We start from the raw sequence: 24,703 nt of genomic DNA, 5'->3' as shown, positions 1-24,703 counted from the left end.
GTAGGGATAGGATTTTTTCAAAACACCATCGTTCTTATTCTTCTTCTTCATGCAACAACAAATCACCAATACAAATAGCGAGTTTTCCATAATTTAATAATACCTTATGTATTACTCAGCACCAAACCAACCTTTTTGAGGTATTTTATCAATACCTACCAAATACCAAAATAAGTTATTTTCAATAACTGGGTAACCAACCAATACCTCGTCTTGGTATGACTTTGATATGCTGCAGTTATGTGGTTATGTGTCAGTTATTCGTTCCTGCTCGGGAAGAAACCCCCTAGCTCCAAAGTATGTATTGGATAAGGTACTACGATACTTCGTTGAGATTTTTGAGTTTCACTGTAGCGTGTAGCTTATCTTTTGAATAAGGCTCTTGTTTTTAAATCATTTTGTATGTTGCTGAACATACTTTTTCATACTGAACAATGATTCAAAAGTATGGAAACATATTTATATCTACGTTTGGCCCAAATTTAACTAATCAATCAGAAACCGTCATTATAATCAACGCAACAAATATTTGTCTCACATGCTATGCAACACTAGCCATCACAACCGAGCGCAACTCGCGATGTAGCAGCCTCCTCAACACGGAGATTCTTGAATTATCTCTTGCTGCCTTATTCTCCCGCTCGCTCAAACCCGTATACTTTACGCGACAACGACGACGACAACCACGACGGACGACACAGCTACACCGCAATTTTCCATCACTCCCCGCGTCGTCGTCGTCGCATGGTTCGAAAAGTAAGCAGCAGCAGCAGTAGCCGGACGACGGGGCAGCACCAGCACAAACAGCCATCAGCAGCAGCAGCAGTACGCTTCGCTGGCGAAAAACTCAGTTTCAATCGCGACGTCGTAGCCAAAGCAAGCAACATTACATTACTCCTCCTTGGAGAGTGAGTGGGACCGCCGCTACCCCATAGTCAGTGTTGATCCACAATCCATCAAGAACCGAACCGCAGAAAAGTACCTCCTATATATTGGCAGGACCGAGCGCCATCAACGCCATCGTTCATTTGGTAACGATCAGAACTGAATCTATCGCCACTCTGTCCTTACATCCTATCTTATCTACGCTCCGTTCTTGTTCTTCTGTTTTTTTTTTCGGTCTTACGCGCGTGCAAATATTCGCGTTTCTGTTCGATTCTCCTATATCCTTCGCTTCTGACTCGCGTTTTCATTACTTCGCTTTGCATTAAGTTCGCTTCGTGGCGGATTCTGGCGAGTGGGAGGACCTGCAGAACTTCAGTTTGGTCTCCCCAGGAACGTCTGCCGTAGTCGTCGCTGAGAACAAAAAAATAGTCAACTCTCGCGACACTACTACCACATGAACTCGTGAAAAGCGTCTCGAAGAAGATGTTGAAGTGATCAACGAAAAAAAAACTTGTATTGCCGTCAATCTGCCCAAATCGAACTCAGGGAAAGCGAAAGACGATGGCAGTTAGTGTATAGATATAGCTGCGCTGCACTCGGGTGTGAAATCAGGAAGCAAAAAGAACACCGTGGTAGTCTTCGTCGCCTTCGTTGCCATAGCTGGCCGTGCTGAGTATCACCGATTCTGGTAGCTTCTCGGCGCGCGCGACCAGCCTGTGAGCTGTAGTAAAAAAGGTAGAAGATATTCTCCCGTACGGACAGCGAAACACAGTGCGTTTTTTTTTCTGGAGAGTGCTTGGCAGTTTGTGAAGAACGCACAGAAGATCCAACCGAACTGGAAGGCGCAGTATTAGAACAAACAGATTTAATCGTGATTATGTAAGAGATCTTAACGACGCCAAAGACGACAGTGTACAAAGGGAAGAGTGCAAAAATAACAAGAAGAAAAGCCCATCACCTGAAGGGCCTTACATAAACAGAGCGCAGTGTGTATCGAGAATCTCGTACTCCTAAGTCCATCAGTGTTTACACCGTGTGCCGGTGCAGTGCAATATATCCCGCACTAAATCCCCTCTGATTATAGACGATTTTTACATAACTCTACATCACTGCGAGAGAGACATTCTGTGCACGCGGGCAAGAAGAACGGACAAGGCACTGCAGTTGCAGGGAGTGGTGCAGCTGCCGTCATCAACGTGGTCGTCGTGCATCACTAGTGTGTGGTGTGAAGTGCAGTTCGGCAACACCTACATCTACCTCAGCTTCTATGTCGCCGTTCCTGCTCCGGAATAAACTGCAAAGCAAAAATGTAAAGTACCTACCCGCCCACCTAACCTAGGTGCCGCGAGATGTGTGTCTGCTCACATCCCCTAGGGAGGATGCAGCGCACCTCCGTGTCTCTTCTTCAGATAACACCGCGCCGCGCCTCACGTTGGCGCGACACGCGACGGAAAGTTGGCGAAGTCGGAAGAAGAGACGTTGTGCTTGTCGCTTCGCATACGCTGTGCATTTTCTTTCGTTCATCTGCTTCACTTCAGTTCCGAGCGGTTATTCGTCTTATTTGCCGCTGTCGACGATGCTGGCTGGGGCAGTCAATGGGTCTGTTGGTCGGTCGGTTAGGCGACCAACAAGATACCGTCTGACCGGGTAAGGGAAATCAAGGGAAAATGTGTAATCACGAATTGATCACTCGTCGCCCGGTTGATCCGATGTGCAGATTGCAGGCGAGTTCTACACGCTATGGACGATTGTTCGCTGGCGCTGTAGGTGCCACTATCTTATCGCACGGAGCGTAGCCCGTTCGTTGCAATCGATTCGAGCGATCGGATGATTCCAGAGTGAAAGAATGCATGTTGGCACGTTTTGTTCCTGAGATGATTGTGTGACTGGTCTGGTGGTGCCTAGTCGTCGGTGGCTGCTGTGGCACAAGCGTCCAGTCAGCGGATGAATGAGTGATTATGTTCGATGAAGATAACGTGCGATAAACCGTTGTCATGCAGGTAGAATGATTTCTTGTCGTATAGGGTGGAAATTAGGAAACTGCCATTGAATGTTTTATGATGTATCATCGGTCGGCTCGTGGTGCAATCAGTGACACTAATGAGGCAACTGATAACGCTGGGAGTTGTGTTTGGTGAGACATCGGTTATGAAATTGTACCGACAGTTCTTGACCGATTGGTGTAATGTGCATTTGTTTAATTTGGGAGATGATTGATTTTTATTATGCTAGGTAAGGATATTGCTGAAGCGTCACAGTGCATTATGTGGTTTAAATCTTTATTCAACGTTTCTATTTTATTAAAGTTTTAAGTATTGTGCTGAATGCTGTGAAATTAACGTATACTGCCATTTTTTTTTTTTTTGAGTTGCTTGCATTCAGCAATGCGAATTACTGAGTATCAGCAATTACTTGCTGACCCATCCAGCAATTTTGACAGTTGATCAGTAGCATTGTGCTGAAATTCAGCAAAAATGTAGCTGAAATTCAGTAATTTCTTTTGTTCCCCCGTAACCAATACTCCGAAATCACCTTTTGACAGCTGGGCAACTGCTTGACAGCTCCGCTCAGTACAAAATAATTGTTACTACTTTGATGGCAAATTTAATCAAAACTTGTTTTATTTATTAATATTTAAGTGTAGAATTAGCGCTAAGTTAAAATACACATAAAAAATATATTAATATTTGGATCGGATCGTAGTAGGCAGTGCGCGCGGACGTGAATCAAAATTTATCTGTCACGTTTTTTTTTCGTTCTCGTGAATTTTGTACTTTTACACAGCGAAATTTCATATCAGTTAACGCTCTGAATATCCTGGATTTGAATACCTATCTAATTTTGTTCAGCTGAGAACGCAAGGACCTTACTGGTGCATTCAGTGCGCGAATTAATTTTCGCTTTTGTGTTGGTATTTTCGGCTGGCAGTAGGATTCATTGGTTAATGAATATCGATTCGAATGAAAGTATACTCAATTGTTGTGCCAAGGAGCAAGTTATTACCCTCTTGTGGAGAAGCTGCTGCAACGCGAAAGAAACAGTGGAAGGTCAAAGGTCCAAGTGGATTCGGAATTCCGGCTTGCCATGGTGTTGCCGATGGAATGCTGGAAGTCAGAATTGACGTGTGGCCGTTGCAACATCTTTTGGCCATTCATCATTACAACCGGTGAGATCTTTCTGATTTGATTGCTTTGATTTGTTTTGAGTAACATAATTGTGAAACACATTGATAATGGATCAAAATATTTATGTGGCAACACGTGGTGGACACGCCTCGCTGGTTGTACCCCGATGCAGTGTGTTGCTCGGCCGTGGTGATGCCCACGGTTGTTGTTGTTGTTGTTTTTTAATTCATTGTAGTGTTTAAACCTTTTTTCAACTTGTCTGTAGTGATTGCTGTATTACTTTTCTGTTTCTTATAATGTGGCATATTTCATTCTGTACCATAATTGGGGAGTGGGTCATCATACTTCTTCTCGTTTCAGAGAGCGAGTAATGGCGCTTAAGCCTAGGCTTTCGAGCTTGGACGTGAGGCTCAAATTCCTATGCCCCATCCCAGGAAGAAGAGCACCGACGGAGTGACATTAACCTTCTTAGCAAAGTCACTCCCAACGAATTTAATTAACATTTATACTTCATACTATGCTGAGCGGTTGGTACGAGATGTCCCCGTTCTATAGCTTTATTGTGGCATCAATGTCCACATCAAGACGCTGCACAGTAGGCCTGGCCGCTTCAATTCTTGTACTACATCTCCGATGTGCTGCAAGCATTGATAATGACAAGAAAAATGATAGAAATAGTCGATTCTATCATTTTCCAGGATTCTTTCAATGAATGGCTGTGTATGTGTAGACTAGACTAGACTAGACATAAAAAATATATTAATATTTATTTATTTATCATTATATTTTTGTAACAAAATTATTTAAAAATTTGTCACTCGTGCCAAAAGATCTATAGCAAAACTTACCACAAGTTTGTTCTGAAATAGATAACAAAATTTTTTATAAGTTAAAAAAATAATCGATTTTCTGCTGTCATTTAAAAACTGTTCTACTCAAATTTTTTGGAGCACGATTCCGAAATCAGCACGAATTTATGCATAACAAATTTTGATAGTCGAAAGTTTTATTTTATAAACTAATATTATATTTACTTGAGCAAATTGCGTAGGATTCTTAACGCAAAAAGTAAACGGCTTTGCGTTAAAAATATAGGAGAACTAATGTATTTTCAGCAGGATTCTTCATGGAGGATTTTTTGATAACTGATGCACAAACCCGCCGATATTACCCAAAGTAACCCTAGTGACGTTACTCTTAAAATAAAACTATACGGAAAATGTTGCTATTGAACATTGTGCAAAAGAATTTATATTCATAACATTAATTTTCCATAAAACTTGATAAATTTTAAAAGTCTTTCTCTGAGAAAAGTGTTTGAATCAGTATTTTTTGCCAAATATAAAAGTCAAGCTTTTGTATGGTTACTTGGTTTGCTTGTACAAGTCATGAAGCTTAAATTTTCAAAATCAAGCTAACCTTTACATTCAAAAAAATTAAATTGGAAGTCTTCAGGCATTGGCATTTAATGCTTTTAGAGATTTTGTTTTGTATTTTTCTTTAAAATCTTTTGATATTTATTTAGTGGAACTTTCAAGTAAGTTTTGTACAATTGTGATTTTTGGTATTGAAACTCATATCTGCTGTTGGTATCTTGCTGCAAAAATCACCTCCGGTATATAGGAAAACTCCCAAGCTAGATTGATTTTGAGCGACTGGTTTCTTGATACCGCATACAAGTTAGTGTAAAAGAGTCGCAGTGCATTTTCCAAATTGGTAAGCATGTTGGTTCACGTGAAGAGGCATGTTAGCTAGATTAACATCATGGATGTGATGATCGACAATTCCTTCCAAGCATTCTAGTAGAAACGAGTTCAAACTAAATGGATCTCTTTGCTCCTCCATACGACGTACATCTTCCTTTCAGGATAAACTTTACAGTAATATCCTGCTTGGATCATTTACAAAATAGCAAAACTGCAAACAAGTAGCCTTTTTTTAATTCTTTACATATCGAAAGGATTTTTTAACCGAATGACTTCACACAAGCTGGAAATGTTGGTACAAAGTTAATTTTTCAGCCGAACTAGGATGTCTAGAACGCAAAATCTGCAAAAATTCAAATGTTCACAAACAATGTAGCGGTGGTTAGATAAAAGTGCTTCTTTCGATGGCCTATAGTAAGTAAACTAGAGCCTCTCATATAATAACCATGATGACGTGATGAGCATTAGCCTACAATTGCCAACAATCAGTGAAAAGTCTAATTTCTTGAAAAAAAAAAAAATCAGCATACTTGGTCAAATGTGATATCAATATATCTTTGCTAGGTTCTTCAGAGACCGGTGAAGCAATGATTGCGCTGTTGACAAGCACACATGTTCGAGGCATGACACGTTAGTTTGCCATCTATACGTTTGTAATACTGTGGAGGGCGCTTTGATACTCCATAGACTCTTGCCTGTTCTTAGGGTATTCGTTCAAAGTGGTTATTTGAAAAGATCACTCTTGTAAAAAAGCATTTAGTTGACGACAATGGAAGTGCTCCTGAAATACTAAGTCTAGAAACAGATCAGGCTTAGTACTAAATTTAAATGTTTTGTTTCAGTTCGAAAAAGGAAACGTTCAATTAAAATTTCCCTGAGAATTCTTCAAATACTACAGCGAAAAGGCAAAACCATACAGGCCATCAGACGGACACGATTTCGGCTCCGCGTTGTTGTAGTGCTATAAATTCTAGCGCGTTTTAGCGCAAATTAATTTCACGCCGAAGGCAGGCGTGCTTGCTGCGGTTTCGAATGCAACCGGTTCTCTACGGGCGGCTCCATTTGTAAACAAATCCAGACTAACCGGTCGAAGTCGAAACGTTCGGTCCCGTCAGTGCCGTGCCGATGGCTATGCTAAAGCGTGTGTGCGGTTGGGCTATTAATTTTTATCGGGAGTCGATACATTTTGGACCGGAATGAAAAATGCGATCGATATTTAGATGTTTGCAGTGCATGGCCCGACGCATCGGACCAATTTGTTTACGTCCAGGACGATGTACATTCCACGTGAGCGCGCTGCAATCGTTAAGTTCGCTAACCGCTAGGATGAAACTGGAAGCGAATCTGTTGACTGAACTTGAGGGCTTTTTATCGAACGTTTTTGTCCATAACGCCGCATCACTCAACTAATAGTTCTGCGCAAATTATTTATTCTGCAAACGACGACGACGTCAGTGACGACGACGACGACGACGACCTGTGAAGCTCACGCGATACCAGCGCAAATTGCTAATGGCAAGCGTGCGCGGTGAATCGTCAAAGTGACAAGACTCGTTACCCGTACCGTGGTGGTGTATCATGATTGTCGCGTAAACACTATACCAACAGAACCAACTCTACGCTGCTGGGCACTGATACTTACTGACGGACGGCATGCACTCTTGCAAAGTTGGTGCCGAGCTGTAGTTGTATGTGTTATATAATGGATTTAATTGTTTTCAATTTGTTTCATTTAGCGAGTCTACGATACCAGCGAGAGGTTCGTCGTCGCTGTCGCCGCGCCACCGTTTGAGGTTTTTGGTTAGTCCGAAAAAAAAAACGGTTGGCGAATTCCGGCTGTTGGACGATGGCTTTTGTAGACAAGATGTTTTTTCTTGGTTCTGCAAATAATAAAGCTTATTCATGGAGTTAGCAGTGTTTATGTTGAAAATGATAAACAAGGATCGCTCAAGATGTGAAATTATTAGATTGTTAGATTGTATGTTAGAAATCACCATCTAATAATTGGCAATCCACGAACTAAAGTGAACCTGTGCCGTTGTAACCCTTTTCCTTACACAGAGGCAGTATTATGTACGTTTTTATATTATATGGGTGAGTGAATTTATAATCACTATCACGCCGAGGACCTGGGACCGAATCCCACTCCCGACAAACTCACTAAATGTGAGTTCCTTCGGAAGGGAAGTAAACCGTGGGTCCCGAGATGAACTAGCCTAGGGCTAAAAATCTCGTTAATACAGAAAAAAATATAATCAATTTCTCCCTCTTTTCCGCATTGACCTGCATTCTTATTTTTATGTAGCAGGAGCCATTGCTACTTTTGTAATTCTAATTTAGACCCTCCTTTAACGCTAACAGTGTAAAGCGGTGTAAAAAATGTCACATACACTCTTTTAGGAAAACTGTACATCATAGTTATATCATATTGCAAAGCAAAAAAAAGTACATTTCTGCTCCCCACAATTTTTCGATAATGCTTCGAAGTTGATTTATCTGATACAGGTCTAACATATATGTCGGGAAAGCAATGTTGTATGAAGTTGAAATTGTGATATTTTGTCAAGCCAACTTCAATTGGAAACAAGTAAAAATTTCAGCTTTGTACATCATTCAGTTCGCCAGATAGGGTAAATGTACCAATAGTGGTGCTATTAGTAGCCCCTTCTAGTAAAAAAAAATGAATATAATTGATAGTAGCATAAAATAAAAAAATTGTAAACGTTAATAGATAGTTTTCACTTAATTAGTTAGAAAAAATGTTAAAACCATCGTTTATTTCAGTTTTTATAAGAAATCACTTGCACCAACTACACGGTTCACGGTTCCTATTATGGTGGTAAAATTTAACATTGGTTCCTATAGTGGCGCATCCCGTTGAATTTTTATGTCACCCACCACTATAGGAACACTACCACCACTATAGGTGCAAAGGAGCAAAAAAAAATAAGGATAATAATTGTTTAAATTAGGTTTTTCGATAAATCCTTAATACAAAACTGAATTGATATAAAAAATTTTACCTAATGCATCTATTGAAAATGTCATTTTCAAGTCTGGTTGAAATTGTGCTGAATTGCCACTACCTCCACTATTGGTACTACCTCCACTTAGGGAGCGTTTACCCTATATGTTTGGAATGCTTCAGAACCTGACTCCGGTTAATCGAGTCCGACCTGTACTGTGTATGTTAAAATATTAAACCTTTCAATTTAAACGTATTATAATTCGTTACCAGATTTTGATCGTCACGTTCCGGTGATTTTCTGACCGATCACCTGATGACACTGTAGTTGTTCTTTTTTATCGCGTTGATGCATTTGTCGGGATTCACCATTAACGGTCGCACTGCAGCAGCTAACAAAACCTAGCGATGATAATGATGCTGATGACATTGTCACCGTGGATTACATTTCCGCTGAGCTTAACTCACAAATTTGTACAGCAACATTGTACCAAAACGTACGAACCGGCAACTGTATATTATGCAAGAATAATTCTGCACTGCAATTTACTACCATTACCATCTCAACGACATATATTCTACTCTGTCATGATGCATAATTCAATTTACGGTAATGCTGCGACTCCGACTCGAGACGCCCAAAGGGTTCCATGTGGGAAGGCACAAAAACTACTCCCATAAGCACTCGCTAGCATCTCTCCCTCTGCAAAGACATGGCTATCCTACGCAGAACGTCTGTTGCCGGCTGGTCCCCCAACCGTACCTAATTTAATCAAAAATCTCAGAACCGAACCCATCATATGTATATGTATGCTTAACAGCAGAGCAAGAGGCATCCTCGTCCGCCGAAGACTCTCCACCATCTTCAAATGGATTCGGCGAAACATCATCATAATGTGTTGATTTTTGTTCGTTTTCGGTAGTGGTCGGTCAGGCCAAAGTGACCAAGCAACAATCTCCTGGACAACGGCATCGACCATCATCGTTGTCGTCGTTGCCGTTGTGGAATGATGACGGAGAAGAACGGCGATCAATTTAAAGTAATCGTCGTCGTCGTCACCGTCGTACATTCGTTCTGATAACTGGTTGACTTTAAACGAAACTTAACGAATGTGTGCGCAACCAGAATCGCTGCCCGTGGTATGTGAGATCGATGCATGTTAGGGTGTCCCAAAGTTGCACTGTATCATGAATCTTGAGGAGCTTTTCTCCAAGTAATTGATAAAGGTGTAGAAAACCAATTGCTTTGAAGCCAAAAAAACAACTTTCGTTCAGAGGTGCTGTCGATAAGATTGGTCAATCTCCAAGTAATTCAACTTCTTCGAAACACGGATTTCGGAAATTTGAATGAAAATAGGTTTTTAACTCTATTTGCAAGTGTGTTTCTAACATTTTATAAATGCGGCTTCCTGACAAAGGGCAATTTTGGGACACCCTAATGCGGATCTTCCCGAAATCGAGAGCCGGCTACCTTCAGATATTTGCTTGGCAGAGACGGTTTATTCATTTGTTTATTTGGCTATGTCCAATCTTGGGACGGGGTAACACGGGACGCAGTGTGTCAACTCCAGAAGTTAGTTTGAAGTTAGGAGAGCTATTTAACGTTTGAAATTAAAATGGACAGCTAGAGGAAAGTTTGGAGGTCATACGCTACAAAATACTTTATGTTTAATATTAAATAATATTATAATTGAATATTATAATATATACTTATTATTTTTTAACTTCATATAATGGTGTATAACCAATTTGATTTTAATGTTGTGCAAAAAATCAGGCGACTTAGTAACACTTTAGATGTCATTGTAGTTTACAACGCCAATACCAAATAAGGTCATACTAATACAAGTAAAATTACCTGGGTAGCCAGTAATAACTTCTCAATAAGCAAAAGAAATAACAGATTCGATGTTTACGTACAAACTATGTGTATAATACATAGAGTTACGCAAATGACAAAGTTCAAAAATATTACGTTGAAATCGTCAACTGTAAGTTTATTCTAGTTTGAAGTGCAAAACCTAGGGATGCTCAAAAACTTCGATTTCAAACGGGCATTAAAAATGGCACAACAAAGAAATTATTCCAAATTTTCAGAGATGTTTTAAAAAATCTTTGTGTATAAAATTGTAATTCATCATTGAAAACTTCAGAAATACTTTGACTGCAATGTTCCATTGTTCGGTGATCCCGATTCCAATGGTCTCATTCCCTTGCTAGTGGAGATCATTATCAGCTCATTATCTGAGGTGATCTCTCATTTACCTCAATAGAGAGAGAAACAACGTTTGATTAGTTGTTTATGTGTTTTGACAGGGATCGCGTTACCGCTTGCTATAACTATGTATGGCCATAAATATGCCCAGTCCAGCTTAGCACAGCAGAACTGACTACTGGCGCACTGCCGTTGAATCTGAATGACGCCAATCCAGTTTGAACTCGGTGGCAAGGGCAAACATTAGCACATATACAGGGTGTTAGGTTCCTGAGTGCAAACTTTTTAAAGGGTGATAGAGGACCATAAATGGTGAAAAAAATTGTTCTACGCATATGGTCAAATCTTAACCGTTACGTAGTTATTGAACTCCCCATGTTTTTGACTCTTATTGCCTTAACTGGCTATAACTTTAAAATGGTCAAACTTATCGCAGTTTTTTTACCCTTATTCGAAAGATTATTGAATTTTCTATCAAATGGCATCTTTCAACCGATTGGTTTATCTGAATAACTAAGTTTTCTAGAGCAAATAGCTTTAAAGCTGTGTGTTTTAAATTGTTTTTGTCAATTATCTTTGAAAAATGCGTACTAAATTAAAATTCTTTCTTTGGCAAAGTTGTGGCCCCTGTTTCACTCTACAATTCGTTCTTTGACATCAAACTTCTATTTTTTATCGTTTTCTTGCAATTTCGATTTAAACGTCGCATTTCAGATCATGAATTTGCAATCGTCATGGTAAGCACCTTTTTGCGCACTGTGCCGCACATTTAAATCAAAATTGCAAGAAAACGATAAGAGTTAGAAGTTTGGCGTCAAAGAACGAGTTGTAGAGTGGAACAAGGGCCACAACTTTGCCAAAGAAAGAATTTTAATTTATTACGCATGTTTCAAAGATAATTGACATAAACAAATTAAAAGACGCTATTTTTAGCTATTTTGCTCTAGAAAACTTAGTTATTTAACTAAACCAATCGATTCAAAGATGCCTTTTGATGTAAAATTCAATAATCTTTCGAATAAGGGTAAAAAAACTGCGATAAGTTTGATCATTTTAAAGTTATAGCCAGTTAAGGCAATAAGAGTAAAAAACATGGGGAGTTCAATAACTACGTAACGGTTGAGATTTGACCATATGCGTAGAACAATTTTTTTCACCATGTATGGTCCTCTATCACCCTTTAAAAACTTTGCACTCATGAACCTAACACCCTGTATAGAAGCACTGCCTGTTTTCGCCGGGATGCGTTATCATTATTGCGGGCAAAAGATCGGAAGCCAATTTTGTTTGATTGAAAATAATGCTTCGGAGTGGGTTCAAACTACAATCTGCATCGGAGATAAGAAATAGTATGCTATTTTGCGTACACATTCAAAGACGATTGGTTATTTTGAAGAATAACTGTACTGCCTCCATTTGCACAACAGTCCCATGAAAATAGGAAACCCAACTAACATGGGATTCAGGGTACGAAAAACGGATCACGCCGAAAAACAAACGCTTTGTCCTAAGCGGTGCATGTTGGTAACAAAGGCGCTCCGCAACAAACGCATGTCAAGCGATGAGAGCAATAAAACAAACATCGCTTGCCGTGCGTGTGCTGATATTCCGGCTTTTCTGCTGAAATTTTCGACATACATTATCGAATTCATAAGCATTTGGACGAAATAAGACTCTTGCAAACCTCAGAGTCGAATTTCAGTTGTAAAACAATGCGAAAATCACGATGTGAATAGAACGAGACAAATATTCCTACCGTTTTTGTTGTGAACAAACTCGGGAGCGATTTTGTCATTATCTGCTAACGAAAAAACAAAGCGTTGTTGCCGTTCCTCCTTTGTTGCCTATTTTTCGCTTGCGGTGGCATATTCTGCGTACACTGCATGGGATTGTTATGCGAAAAGGAACAGTGTATGGAAAATACGAGTAATATTTTTTCTTGCGAGATTTCATGTATTCGACAAAAAACTTCTCAAAAGTCGCAAAATTTCCAGAGAGTCTCTTCATTTTTGCTGTAATCATCCAAACTACTTACATTCTCAAATTTTATACAGGGTGTTAGGTTCCTGAGTGCAAACTTTTTAAAGGGTGATAGAGGACCATAAATGGAGAAAAAAATTGTTCTACGCATATGGTCAAATCTCAATCGTTACGTAATTATTGAACTTCCCATGTTTATGACTCTTATTGCCCTAACTGGCAATAACTTGAAAATGGTCAAACTTATCGAAGGTTTTTTACCCTTATTCGAAAGATTATTGAATTTTCTAACAAATGGCATCTTTGAATCGATTGGTTTAGTTAAATAACTAAGTTTTCTAGAGCAAAATAGCACAAAATAGTGAATTTTTAATGGTTTTTGTTAATTATCTTTAAAACATGCGTAATAAATTAAAATTCTTTCTTTGGCAAAGTTGTGGCTCCTGTTGCACTCTACAATTTGTTCTTTGACACCAAACTTCTATCTCTTATCGTTTTGTTGCAATTTCGATTTTAACAGCGCATTTCAGATCATAAATTTGCAACTGTCATGGAAAGCACTTTTTTGCGCATTGTGCCGCACATTTAAATCAAAATTGCAAGAAAACGATAAGAGCTAGAAGTTTGGTGTCAAAGAACGAATTGTAGAGTGTAACAGGGGCCACAACTTTGCCAAAGAAAGAATTTTAATTTATTTCGCATGTTTCAAAGATAATTGACAAAAACCAATAAAAATTCACTATTTTTAGCTATTTTGCTCTAGAAAACTTAGTTATTTAACTAAACCAATCGATTCAAAGATGCCATTTGTTAGAAACTTCAATAATCTTTCGAATAAGGGTAAAAAAACTTCGATAAGTTTGACCATTTTCAAGTTAAGGCAAAAAGAGTCATAAACATGGGAAGTTCAATAACTACGTAACGGTTGAGATTTGACCATATGCGTAGAACAATTTTTTTCTCCATTTATGGTCCTCTATCACCCTTTAAAAAGTTTGCACTCAGGAACCTAACACCCTGTATACACTTCAGTAGTAAGCTTCAGAGACTTTCATACAATTTGTAACATTATTTTTTTAGTTTAGTTTGGCGTTACTGAAAATGTCATTCCGCACTAATTCCACAAAATGTCAAACGACATCTCCCATAAACCGTTTTTGTTAATATTGATCGCATTTTGTGCAAATTAGGATACATATATGATGTGATAGTCACCAAATATTATTGTTTTATCCATCCATTACAAGCTATTCGGGCAATACTTTCCCAGCCTTCCTGTTTGAAAATGAAGAGATGGATGATGTCGCCAACATCAACATCCTCCCACATTTTGCTGAACGGGGAAAATGTGGGGAAAAGTGGCCCCACGCATATTTTTTCTTGCGAGATTTCATGTATTCGACAAAAAACTTCTCAAAAGTCGCAAAATCTCCAGAACGTCTCTTCTTTGCTATAATCATCAAAACTACTTACATTTCTAAATTTTATATACACTTCAGTAGTAAGCCTCAGAGATTCTCATAGAGTTTGTTACAACATTATTTTTTAGTTTAGTGGTCCTAGCGGAACTTGGTAGGGCCGTTTTCGTAGTATAATGACAACCGCTTCTAAATCGTAAGCAGAAGGATTTGGGCCCAATTTCAGTCATCTTACAACACCATCTTTGTATCACTTTACATCGACTAAACGGCAATCAATGCTCCAACGTGAACTCTGCCAAACCCCTTTTTCTCAAATACTTTGACATCCGCATGAACTTATGCAGACGCAGTGGTATATACAGTCTGCCGTAAGCAAGCCACACATTGACTTGCAATCTAACGTGAAAGGCGTCATTATCGCCTCAAAAAAGAAGATCGCCAACACTCACACACTGTAGATGAATGTGAGTCCCTAGCTGCCAAATAATTGGTACCTTGTTGAAGTGTAGCTGATCTGGCGACACTGGAGTACCAACTACGATTGACCTTCTGCATTTCAACAGAATCTTTTGTAATAATTAATCTAGAGACTTACCTACAAATCTAATCTTTTCTATGTACCTTTTGATAACTATTTTGGGATTGGGTTTCTCAGTCATTAAGTTAAGACAAGTATTTTATACTGTTCCGATGATTCGACCTTTTTGTTGTGGCCTTCTTCAGGGATTGTATTGTCTACTGTCTACCGTCATGAATAATTTCTCCTGATTTGACCATGAGAGGAGAGATGGAGTTTTCATGCCTGCTATTCACTAGATTAACAATTTTAAGGAATCTTCTTTAGTTACACAATCACTCAACACTGCAACGACCGTTTCAAAATGGATGGACCGTTTCAAAATGGATTGTGTAGCTAAAGGAAATTCCTTAAAATTGTTAAACTAGCGAACAGCAGGCATGACAACTCCATCTCTCCTCTCATGGTCAAATCAGGAGAAATTGTGTAGCTGAAGAAGATTCCCCAAAATTGTTAATCTAGCGAATAGCAGGGATGAAAACTCCATCTATCCTCTAATGGTCAAATCAGGAGAAATTAGTCATGACGGGAAACGGTTGACAATACAATCCCTGAAGAAGGCCACAACAAAAACGCCGAAACGTCGGAACAGCATAAATAATCTTGACTTAATGACTGAGAAAGCCAATCCCATAGCTTATAAGTATCCAGTCGAAATCGCCATTGCAAATCCTTTTATTAAAAACAATCTTAATGCAACTGATGTTAATTAAGGACAAGGTATTTGGAGTACATTGCTCAAAATTTTTAGTGCACCGTTTTCTAGAACCGTTGAACGGATTTGGATTAAAATGCATCACGCTGTTGACAACCACTGAACAATTAGCGTGATGCATTTTCATCCAATCCGTTCAACGGTTTAAAAAAAACGGTGCTCTAGAAATTTTGTGCTATGTACTCCAAATATCTTGTCCTTAAGCTTCGATAACAAACTTATTATATCAGATACTCATGAGTTCTCTGTGGCTTTTTCAACCATTATGCAAATTCATAAACTGCAAAAGCGCCTAGAACCCCTATCCGTTTCAACATTCTGTTTACTTCGCATCTGAATATATTTTCATTTTCCTATACACATGTGTAGAGTATTTTTAACCAATCGTCCGTGCTATTCTTAAATTTCATTTTTTTACTACTGTTTTGCTACCATGCACTACTTAACTGCCTGGTACACGTTCCGTTTCCCAAACCCCTTCGTAACCGGCTTCCAACTGGACTCGACAGAAGTATTTCCCCTTTTTTATTTCCGGCAGAATATCACCTCAAGATAATGGTTTTGATCTGTCCGAATCTATCCTCGTCAGACTCTGTCAGAGGAATCCAGAGTATTTTGGGTGGTGCTTCTGCTCGACAGATGGTGCCCATTAGTTGCAACCATCTCGTAGCGCCATCAAACTTCTAGTTTTCCATGAATGAACGTTACACAGCACACACAATGAGTAATGACTGGTGATAATGTACTTTTGCGCCAGCTGTTGATTACGGCTGGCTGCTGCCCGAAGAGTACAGAGACCATAGGCCGCGTTCCGGTCAGTTGGTCGCCACGCACTTGTCACGCCGGACCTGTCTGTCATCCGCACTCGCCGTCAATTCCTTGTACACTTTCTTCCCGAGTCATCGTCGGCGCGCTGTGGATGCTACTGCTACCTACCTACCTACCTACTAGAATGGGTAAAAGTGGTTCGATTGTTTTTCTTTTCTTCTTGGATTCTGGGTGTCGAATGTTTTGAGATGCTGCTTCGTTTGTGGTACAATTCTATATTTTGCCGGCGCGGTTGCACGGCGAGAGACGGACACTTGGGTGCTTGAAAAAATCGGATTTATTTTTATCAGCACGCCGGCATCCCAACCGTGGAATGTTTCCGAAAAGCGATGCTCAGCTCAGACGCGGAGGAAACCGAGAATGAAAAAAAAAATACTGTTTAATGATCGTGTTTTTCTTTCGTAACTGACAGCTTTTTTTTAATTGAACTCTGTTGAACCGCGAGAATACACTTTTCGGGTGATGTCTGGTTGCTGCACGGTGGAGGCATGCACTGCCGCGACGAGAATTGATAAGATTACCTTTTAATCGTAGCCACACGATGCAACGCGTTGGGGTATCTGTGGTGTGTAGTGATATCAGCTAATTTCATTGTCCGGAGGAGGCCGCACGTGTGGCTTGGCTATGTTAGGCAAAGTCTGGTTGTAGTCTTGGGGTTATCTGAGTTTTATTGAGCTTCACGCGGTGTCAGCTTCGAACTGTAGAAGATTATGCATTATGGTGATTTAAGTCACAATTTTGTGTTTGTCGGAATCAATGGACAAAACTGTCGCAAAAGAGAGACACAAACCATTATGCCGAAATCCGATCGTCACAATGAATGCAAAGTGTAGCATTCTCATTATTGCGATCAAACCCCCTTATTTTGTTTAGTTTATGGTATAATCTCTTATTGTTCTTCCTATTTGTTTGTGGTAACTACATAAATGTCTCATTTATGAACATACCTACGTTTGTTTAAAACTATCTCGAGAACAAGTAACGCTTGATGAGATCATTTCTTTTTGCATCATTACAGTATTGAACTGTATCAATCGGCAACCCGCCAACCAAAACAAACTTATGTCATTGCTACCTCATACATAATAATCAACTGCACGAACTCGCACAGATTCAGAGAATTCACGATCTGCAATGGGAAGTCAAGGTTTTAACAGTTTATGTCCTTCATTGATTTGTAATTTGACGTATTAGGCACCATTATTGTCGCCTAAAATCACTACATTAGTATCTACACAAACATTAAAAATGTATGTCAGTTGTCAAGAAGGCGCGAATAAATGAAGATGAATTCTGCAATTTTGGCGTTACTAAATTTGTCATTTGGTACTAATTCCACAAAACCTCAAACGACATCTCCCATAAAAGCCATTTTTGCTAATATTCATCGCATTTTGTGCAAATCGCTATACCTAAATCATGTGATAGCTACCAAATATTCTTGTTTTCTTCATCCACTACAAGCTATTCGGGCAATACTTCCCCAGCCACTCTGTTTGAAAATGAATAGATGAATGATGTCGCCTACATCAACATCCTCCCACATTTTGCTGAACGGGGAAAATGTGGGGAAAAGTGGCCCCACGCATCGCCAAATAAATAAACGCACACGCTCTCCCACACACATGGACACCACAGTTCACAGCTCACTCAATTTTGATTCCTTGTTTAAGCCAGTTTTTCCCATCCAATCGGATCGACCGTTCGTCGTATTCAGGGAAAAATAAGTTGTTATTCACTTCTGCTGCCAGAAGAGTTTGGTCGTTGCCAACGACTCGTTTGTGAAATTTCTCAGATCAAGACAGGTTTCTTATAAAGAAACTTAGGATTTGTGTTTACGTTCTTAGTTTTTGCTTAGTTGACAGTGAATCTCGTTTCCCGTAGCATTGAATCGTATCATCCTCCAAAAAATAAAACTTCATTAAGGAACCATTAAGTACACGTAGGAACGTTTCGGTCGGGAATAAAACGAAGAAGTGCATCGATTCGGGCAGTTTGTTTTCCCTTTGATTTTCCGATCCACCAACCGTGGAAAGCGAAATCGAAGGCGAACCGCATCTCACGCGCTCGCTCCCGGTCCCGGTCTCGGTCCCGCGATCTCCGGTCTACGGTCCGCCAAAATAGTGATGCTCTGGTGAACGAAAGAAAATGCAACCTCTCCCTCGCCGCGGCAAGAACAGCCGAGCAGAAAAAGAAGCAATGTTCGAATTTTGAAATTTTTGTTCACAGTGGTGTGGAGCACAAAGATGAAATATACTCGTGTGCCCAACTGGAAGCACGTCAACAGAAGTCTGTGCAAGCCGAGGATTCACCAGCAGTTGAAGCAGCAGTCAATAGCAGTGCCGCCAGCGCAGCAGCAACAGTGAAGACAAGTGATAGAGTGCTCAAAGAGAATATCAACATCAGTAACAGCAACAACACTATTAACGATCTAAAGAAGGAACTCACACCGAAGAAAGAAGCCGAAAAAGTGGTTAAGGTGATTCATAAAGTGCCGGCTCCGGTCAGTGGTAATTGTGTAATACGTCCGGTATCCGTGACAGCATCCATCTTTACCAGTGTTGCCAAGAAACCATTAACAGAAGCAGTAGCAGCAGCAGCAACAATAACAACAACGACAACACCGGTGGTAGTTGTGGAAGAAAAACCGCCGGAACGTAAGGTACCGCAATCGGTAACGGCGAAACTGTTTGTCAAACCGAAACACGCCACCGATAAGATATTCGCCCCTCGTACGGAAGATATGAACAAAGGATTCTTGATGTTCTCGGAGGAGGAGCCAGGTCTGACAAGTAAGTGTGATTTGATTTTCTACTTTTTTAACAAGTTCCAGCAAAAACTGGTGAATGACACAATCGTACTACATATATGCTCTCTTTTTACGTGTTAAAACGTTTATAGTAAGATATTTATATATTTTTCAATAACCATCGTATTGAAATCTTGCATATAAGTAAAGAATAAGAATATGATGCTTTTCACTACTGCAAATGTGGAATCATTGCCTTTTTTTCGATGGTGGATGGATTGCCTTATTAACGAGATTTTTAGCCCTAGGCTAGTTCATCTCGGGACCCACGTTTTTCTTCCCTTCCGAAGGAAGAACTCACATTTAGCGAGTTTGTCGGGAGTGGGATTCGATCCCAGGTCCTCGGCGTGATAGTCACGAGCTTTAACCATCACACCAGGTCCGCTCCACTTTTCGATGGTTATTGATAGACTTTCTTTGACTGTTGAATTAATTCAACAAAAGTGATTTGCTGTCTACAGTGCAACTTTTTGAAATTTCCAGCAATTTATACTAACAATTAGTTATGATGTGCTGAAGTTTGATATAATTTCATGTGAGAGTAGGGACGTAAGCAGCAATACAAATGTTGACCTCTTTTAGTATATATCTGGTGAAATAATAGCGCCGTGTACAGGGGATGGCCAAAATGTTTGGGATAGGCAACTTTTTTTTCTCTCACAAAAAAGTTCAACATGCTCTCTCTCTCTCTCTTCTTGGCGTAACGTCCTCACTGGGACAAAGCCTGCTTCTCAGCTTAGTGTTCAATGAGCACTTCCACAGTTTTTAACTGAGAGCTTCCTCTGCCAATGACCATTTTGCATGTGTATATCGTGTAGCAGGCACGAAGATACTCTATGCCCAAGGAAGTCAAAGAAATTTCCTTTACGAAAAGATCCTGGACCGACCGGGAATCGAATCCGTCACCCTCAGCATGGTCATGCTGACTACCCGTGCGTTTACCGCCTCGGCTATATGGGCCCCACATGCTATAACATTTCATAGACTGCATAAAAAAATCTCAAATTTTGACTGTTTGCCAAACTTTTATATGTTCATCATTGGTACAAATTTGGGCTCGATTGATTAATCTTTAGCTAAGTTAGAACCGTTCGGGTAAAACACTATTTTGCAGACAACTCATTTTTAAGGTGTCATATCTCGGAAACCAGTGAATCGAATTGAATGAAATTTTGAACGTATACTTACAATATGTAAATACTTCACAAACTATTAGAACATAGGTACTTTTTAAACGTTGAAAAAAGTTATTATGGATTGACACTTTTTGCATTTTGCTCGAAAAAGGTATTTTTTTTAGATCAATGTCAATAAGTTTTAGTGTTGATATCCGAAGATTTTCCACTTCTGTTCTCAAATTATCTCTAATCAGATATATTAGAGCCTATTTAGATTAAAGGAAGAACACATTTAATATGTTTTGTGTGGTATTGTAAATTTGACTTATTTTACTTTACATGGGTAAAAATTTCAACCCGGTATTACTTAATTCGTCGTGAGAAAATATTACATTTTATAACGTCGTATTAAGTATCAATATATTGTTGATAAACGGTGAAAAAATCAGTCAATTCGGTTCACTGGTTTTCGAGATATGACAGCTCAAAAATTAGTTGTCTTAAAAATAGTGTTTCACTCAAACGGTTCTAATTTCGCGAAAAATTAATCAATTGAACCCAAATTTGCACCAATGATGCACATATAATAGGTTGACAAACAGTCAAAATTTGAGATTTTTTGATGCACTCTATGAAAAGTTACAGCATGTTGACTTTTTTATGGGAGATAAAAAGTTGCCTATCCCAAACATTTTGGCCATCCCCTGTATGTCTGCTATATTAGGATGCAAGACTCAGTCGTAACTTAGCATCTATGAAAGAAAATTTAAAGGACGACCGAAATTTTGATGCATAATAACTAAAAATGTATTTACCAAAATTGACAATGCCGCTCATGTCAATTTGCAGAATTATGGCAATAAAATACTATACACGATTTTGTGAATTTATTTCAAATTTGTATCGCTGTTTTTTTTTCATTGCTGGAAGTGTTTGGTGTTTGCATTTTCGTTCAGAACTCTATGTAATATTTCTGACTTAATTTATCCTTTAGCCCTTAGAGAGTTTCTGAATACAGGGTTCGCCAAAGAGATACACCAACTTACGGCATTTATTGCAGAGCAAGGTTTTGCAGCCCCGGTATTTGAACTGTGCTTGCAAGTTTTCCTCTAGCATCGTTCACGTACCATGCTCTCAACTTCCTGTAGGGATACCGTTTGTGTTGTTCAGGAGGGTGCTCCTGGTCTCTTCCTGCAAAGGATAGAAGTGCTGTTTGTTTTGGTTTTAATGCAGGATTGACTTATCGAACTCTCTTGAATAGGGTTATCTGTGACCGTATATGTTACAGGGCAAAGCTTGCAGGATATGTATTTGCATTCCCTGGACTTGTAGTCGCTAGATCCCCATGGAGTTGTGTGTCTCTATCGGTAGCAGTTATTTAGACTCACCAACTGGAACGTATACAACCTCATCCACCACCTCGGACTCATATCCAAGTAACAAGACCACAAAAAGATTCTTAGGACCAGCATAAAGCCAAAATAAAAGATATAATGTGTTATAACAGTTCTCAAAACCTCTAAGACCAATTGGTCATCAAAATGTTAGTTGGGATATTACCGTTATCAGTGAAATGCAGCCCGCTCCTGAGAACTACTTTGAACATTTGGTAGGCGCAATAGCTTCATGTTCCATATTCTACTGTAGGAGAGCACATTATCCATGTCTGCCGTATCTGTGCTTATCCGGAAATGACGTTGGCCGTCACTCGACATACTTGCCACATGCTAGAACCATGAAGATCACCAACAACTCACTCATAATTGCTTTTAAAACCGATTTTTGAGTGACAATTTCGATACTTGTTCTCGCATTCCGATGCGTAATCGGTTCATGTTCCCCTGACTTGGACATCCCCAAACAGAGTGATGCACGAGGTGTTGTATCCATCCTAATGACCAACACGCGAATTCGGAAATTCTTCCCAGCCTCCACAACCCGGATCGCACACGTTGCTGTTTTCCTTGCACACTGTAGCAACAACTCGAGTTTCAACCGTAAACAACGTGAGATCGCTTGCGGATGAGCCTCTGCTCGAGATCCATTCCACCCCAATGTCAATATGCTGTTATCATGGTGTCGCTGTTGTCGCTTCGTTGATGATTTTTCCTCTTTCTCAGCACGACATCAATCGGACTGACTGGTGCTATTTTTTTTTTCTGGCGTCTATTTCTATATTTACTCCCCGCCACTCGCCACTCGTCGAGGTCCTTGACAGCTTCGTCCACGAAAGTGGCAGCACGTTGATCGGCGTCCACCGTTTGCTGATTAGGAAGATACTTAACTTCAGTGCAATGCGTGACTCGTACGTTTGTCAGGAAAAGTCTATGTAACGTTGTTAGTCGTACGAAGTTGATGTCATTTTCACTCCGAATTTCCAGCGGTGACAAACGCGATTGCCGTCGATTAGTTAAACATATTTTATCGCTTCGATTTACACACTCGCTTGAGTAGTCGGATCGGATGACGTATTTTGTTCGGATAGCCTAACAGCATTACCATTTAAATCGAATCAGAAACATTAGGGAACAGTTGATGGCATTTCGCACGAACATAAATCCGATGGCCCCTTTCATGGCTGTTTGGTTCCAGAGGCCAACATTTTGACATTAATTGGATAGACAGATTTACTGATCCGAATTATAGTTCTACCCAGGGCTAGTTATCTTTTTCTGCGCTGTTTTTCCCACACTCACACATTCCCCACTTTGGTCAGCAGTTTCAGACATTTCGTAAATATCAGCACCAGCGTATCAGTTTATGTCTGGCTCATGACGACGAAGCCATCCTAGACCCAAACTCTCGGTTTGATGTGTTATCGTAGACTTTGTGGCACCGAAAATACACAAAATCAGCCGAACTCTGGCATATGTTTGCTTCTTCCTCGCCGAACAACAACACTGGTATTAGTTGTCGGACAAGCTTCCGTCTACTGAGCTGTTCGCATGTCAACTACGTCATGGACTTAGCTCAACGAAATTCAATAAATTACATCTTCTGAAAGCGGAATGAACGTCACCCGGGGGAAAACTAAGTTAATCGGAAACAACAAAGCTTGCCGAAGCAGCCCTCTTCTATCTGGATGACAAATCTACAAATTCACACGAGGTGACTGCAAATTGCCAAAACTTTTCCGACTTTCAACCAAGCCCATACAGAATACGAAATACCTAGCACATACTCTATCCATGTAGCTTCCATCGATTCGCCCCACCGGCAATTGGTACGCCTTCCCCAAGCTCGAATCCCATGACATCTCATACTCCCACCTCCCCGCCACCGCCGCCGCAGAAAAAGGGAAAAAACTGCCCTACATTTACTTGAACGAAATTTTCCACGACGCACTCCCCCAGGAGAGGTCGCACTCCCGCTCCAGTTTCCCGAAGAGACCCCGCGTTGGCAATCTTTATTGCGGGGTGGAAATCTTATCGCACTTCCGTACGGTTAGGAATTTCTCGCACGCAAAGCCATACACTGTACACTACACTGACTCGTGCTCATCATCGCCTCTCGGTTCCCGGGTTGGGGTTCCCAAATCAAGGGTGTCGGTTGGCTTTCATCAGCTTGGCGGGGATTCAGTATCTTCCCGGTTTATTTCATCTTTCATCTTCCAGTCGTTCGAGTTGGATTGGAAGAAAAAGCTCGGTGTCAGTCGTTTGGTAGGACTGAACTAGAAGAAGTTTATGGACCTAGTTGAAATGACGACCGACTGGCGACGACGACCACCGGCGGCTGGGCTGGTTGAACGTAATGACATTTTTATCCAATTGAAGATCCCGCTTCCCGAGCCGCTTCGTGTGTCGCTCTTCGCCAATCGGGGAATGATGCCGCCACCAAGGGTGGTAGCGGGTGCGAGAAGATGATTGCCCAATAAAAAGCGAAACTCCCTGTGGTCAGTTTGTGATTGTTTGTTTGTTCGTTCGTTCGTTTGTCGTCTTCTGCTGTAGAAGGAATAGTCGTGAAAGGAGGGAACTTGAGGAAGAGGTTTCATCACCACTCGGAGCGACTTCGAGCATTGTTATTATCATTATCGTCGTCAGCACCTTTGGGATTTCGCCTAGTATGGTTTTACCGGGGATCAGTGAGGGCAATAATTCCATAGGAAAGCTCCTTTTTAGTGGGATAGGATTGGCAAATTTGAGAGGATTTGCAACATGTGAAACAGGAACAACAATGATTGTGTTCAATTACTAATTGAACGAGTGCTAGAAAAAAAGTGAAAGAGCGCTTTGGATTAGGTCGAAGAAGGTGGTGATGCACATATTTGACAAGGAATGAACGTTTGTTTGACACTAATGAAAATTCAATCGTGTCCAACCAGATGATTGAGCATTTGTTTGTTTTTGGTAAAATATTCGA

At 40.2% G+C, this 24,703-nt stretch overlaps 1 protein-coding gene across 1 annotated transcript in view; it reads left to right on the top strand.

Moving 5' to 3' along the window:
* The window catches only part of LOC109415536 (protein similar), a 268,510-nt gene that overhangs the window by 205,949 nt on the left and 37,858 nt on the right, over nt 1-24,703 (top strand). The window contains exon 7 of the mRNA XM_062846159.1: nt 18,647-19,209. Within this exon, the coding sequence (XP_062702143.1) occupies nt 18,647-19,209 (563 nt within the window). The remainder of the gene's footprint in view (nt 1-18,646; nt 19,210-24,703) is intronic.

Source organism: Aedes albopictus, chromosome 1 (assembly GCF_035046485.1).
Source record: "Aedes albopictus strain Foshan chromosome 1, AalbF5, whole genome shotgun sequence".
NCBI classification, from domain to species: Eukaryota; Metazoa; Arthropoda; class Insecta; order Diptera; family Culicidae; genus Aedes; species Aedes albopictus.
The sequence above is the reverse complement of the archived record's forward strand: the minus strand, read 5'-3'. Positions and strand labels throughout refer to the sequence as shown.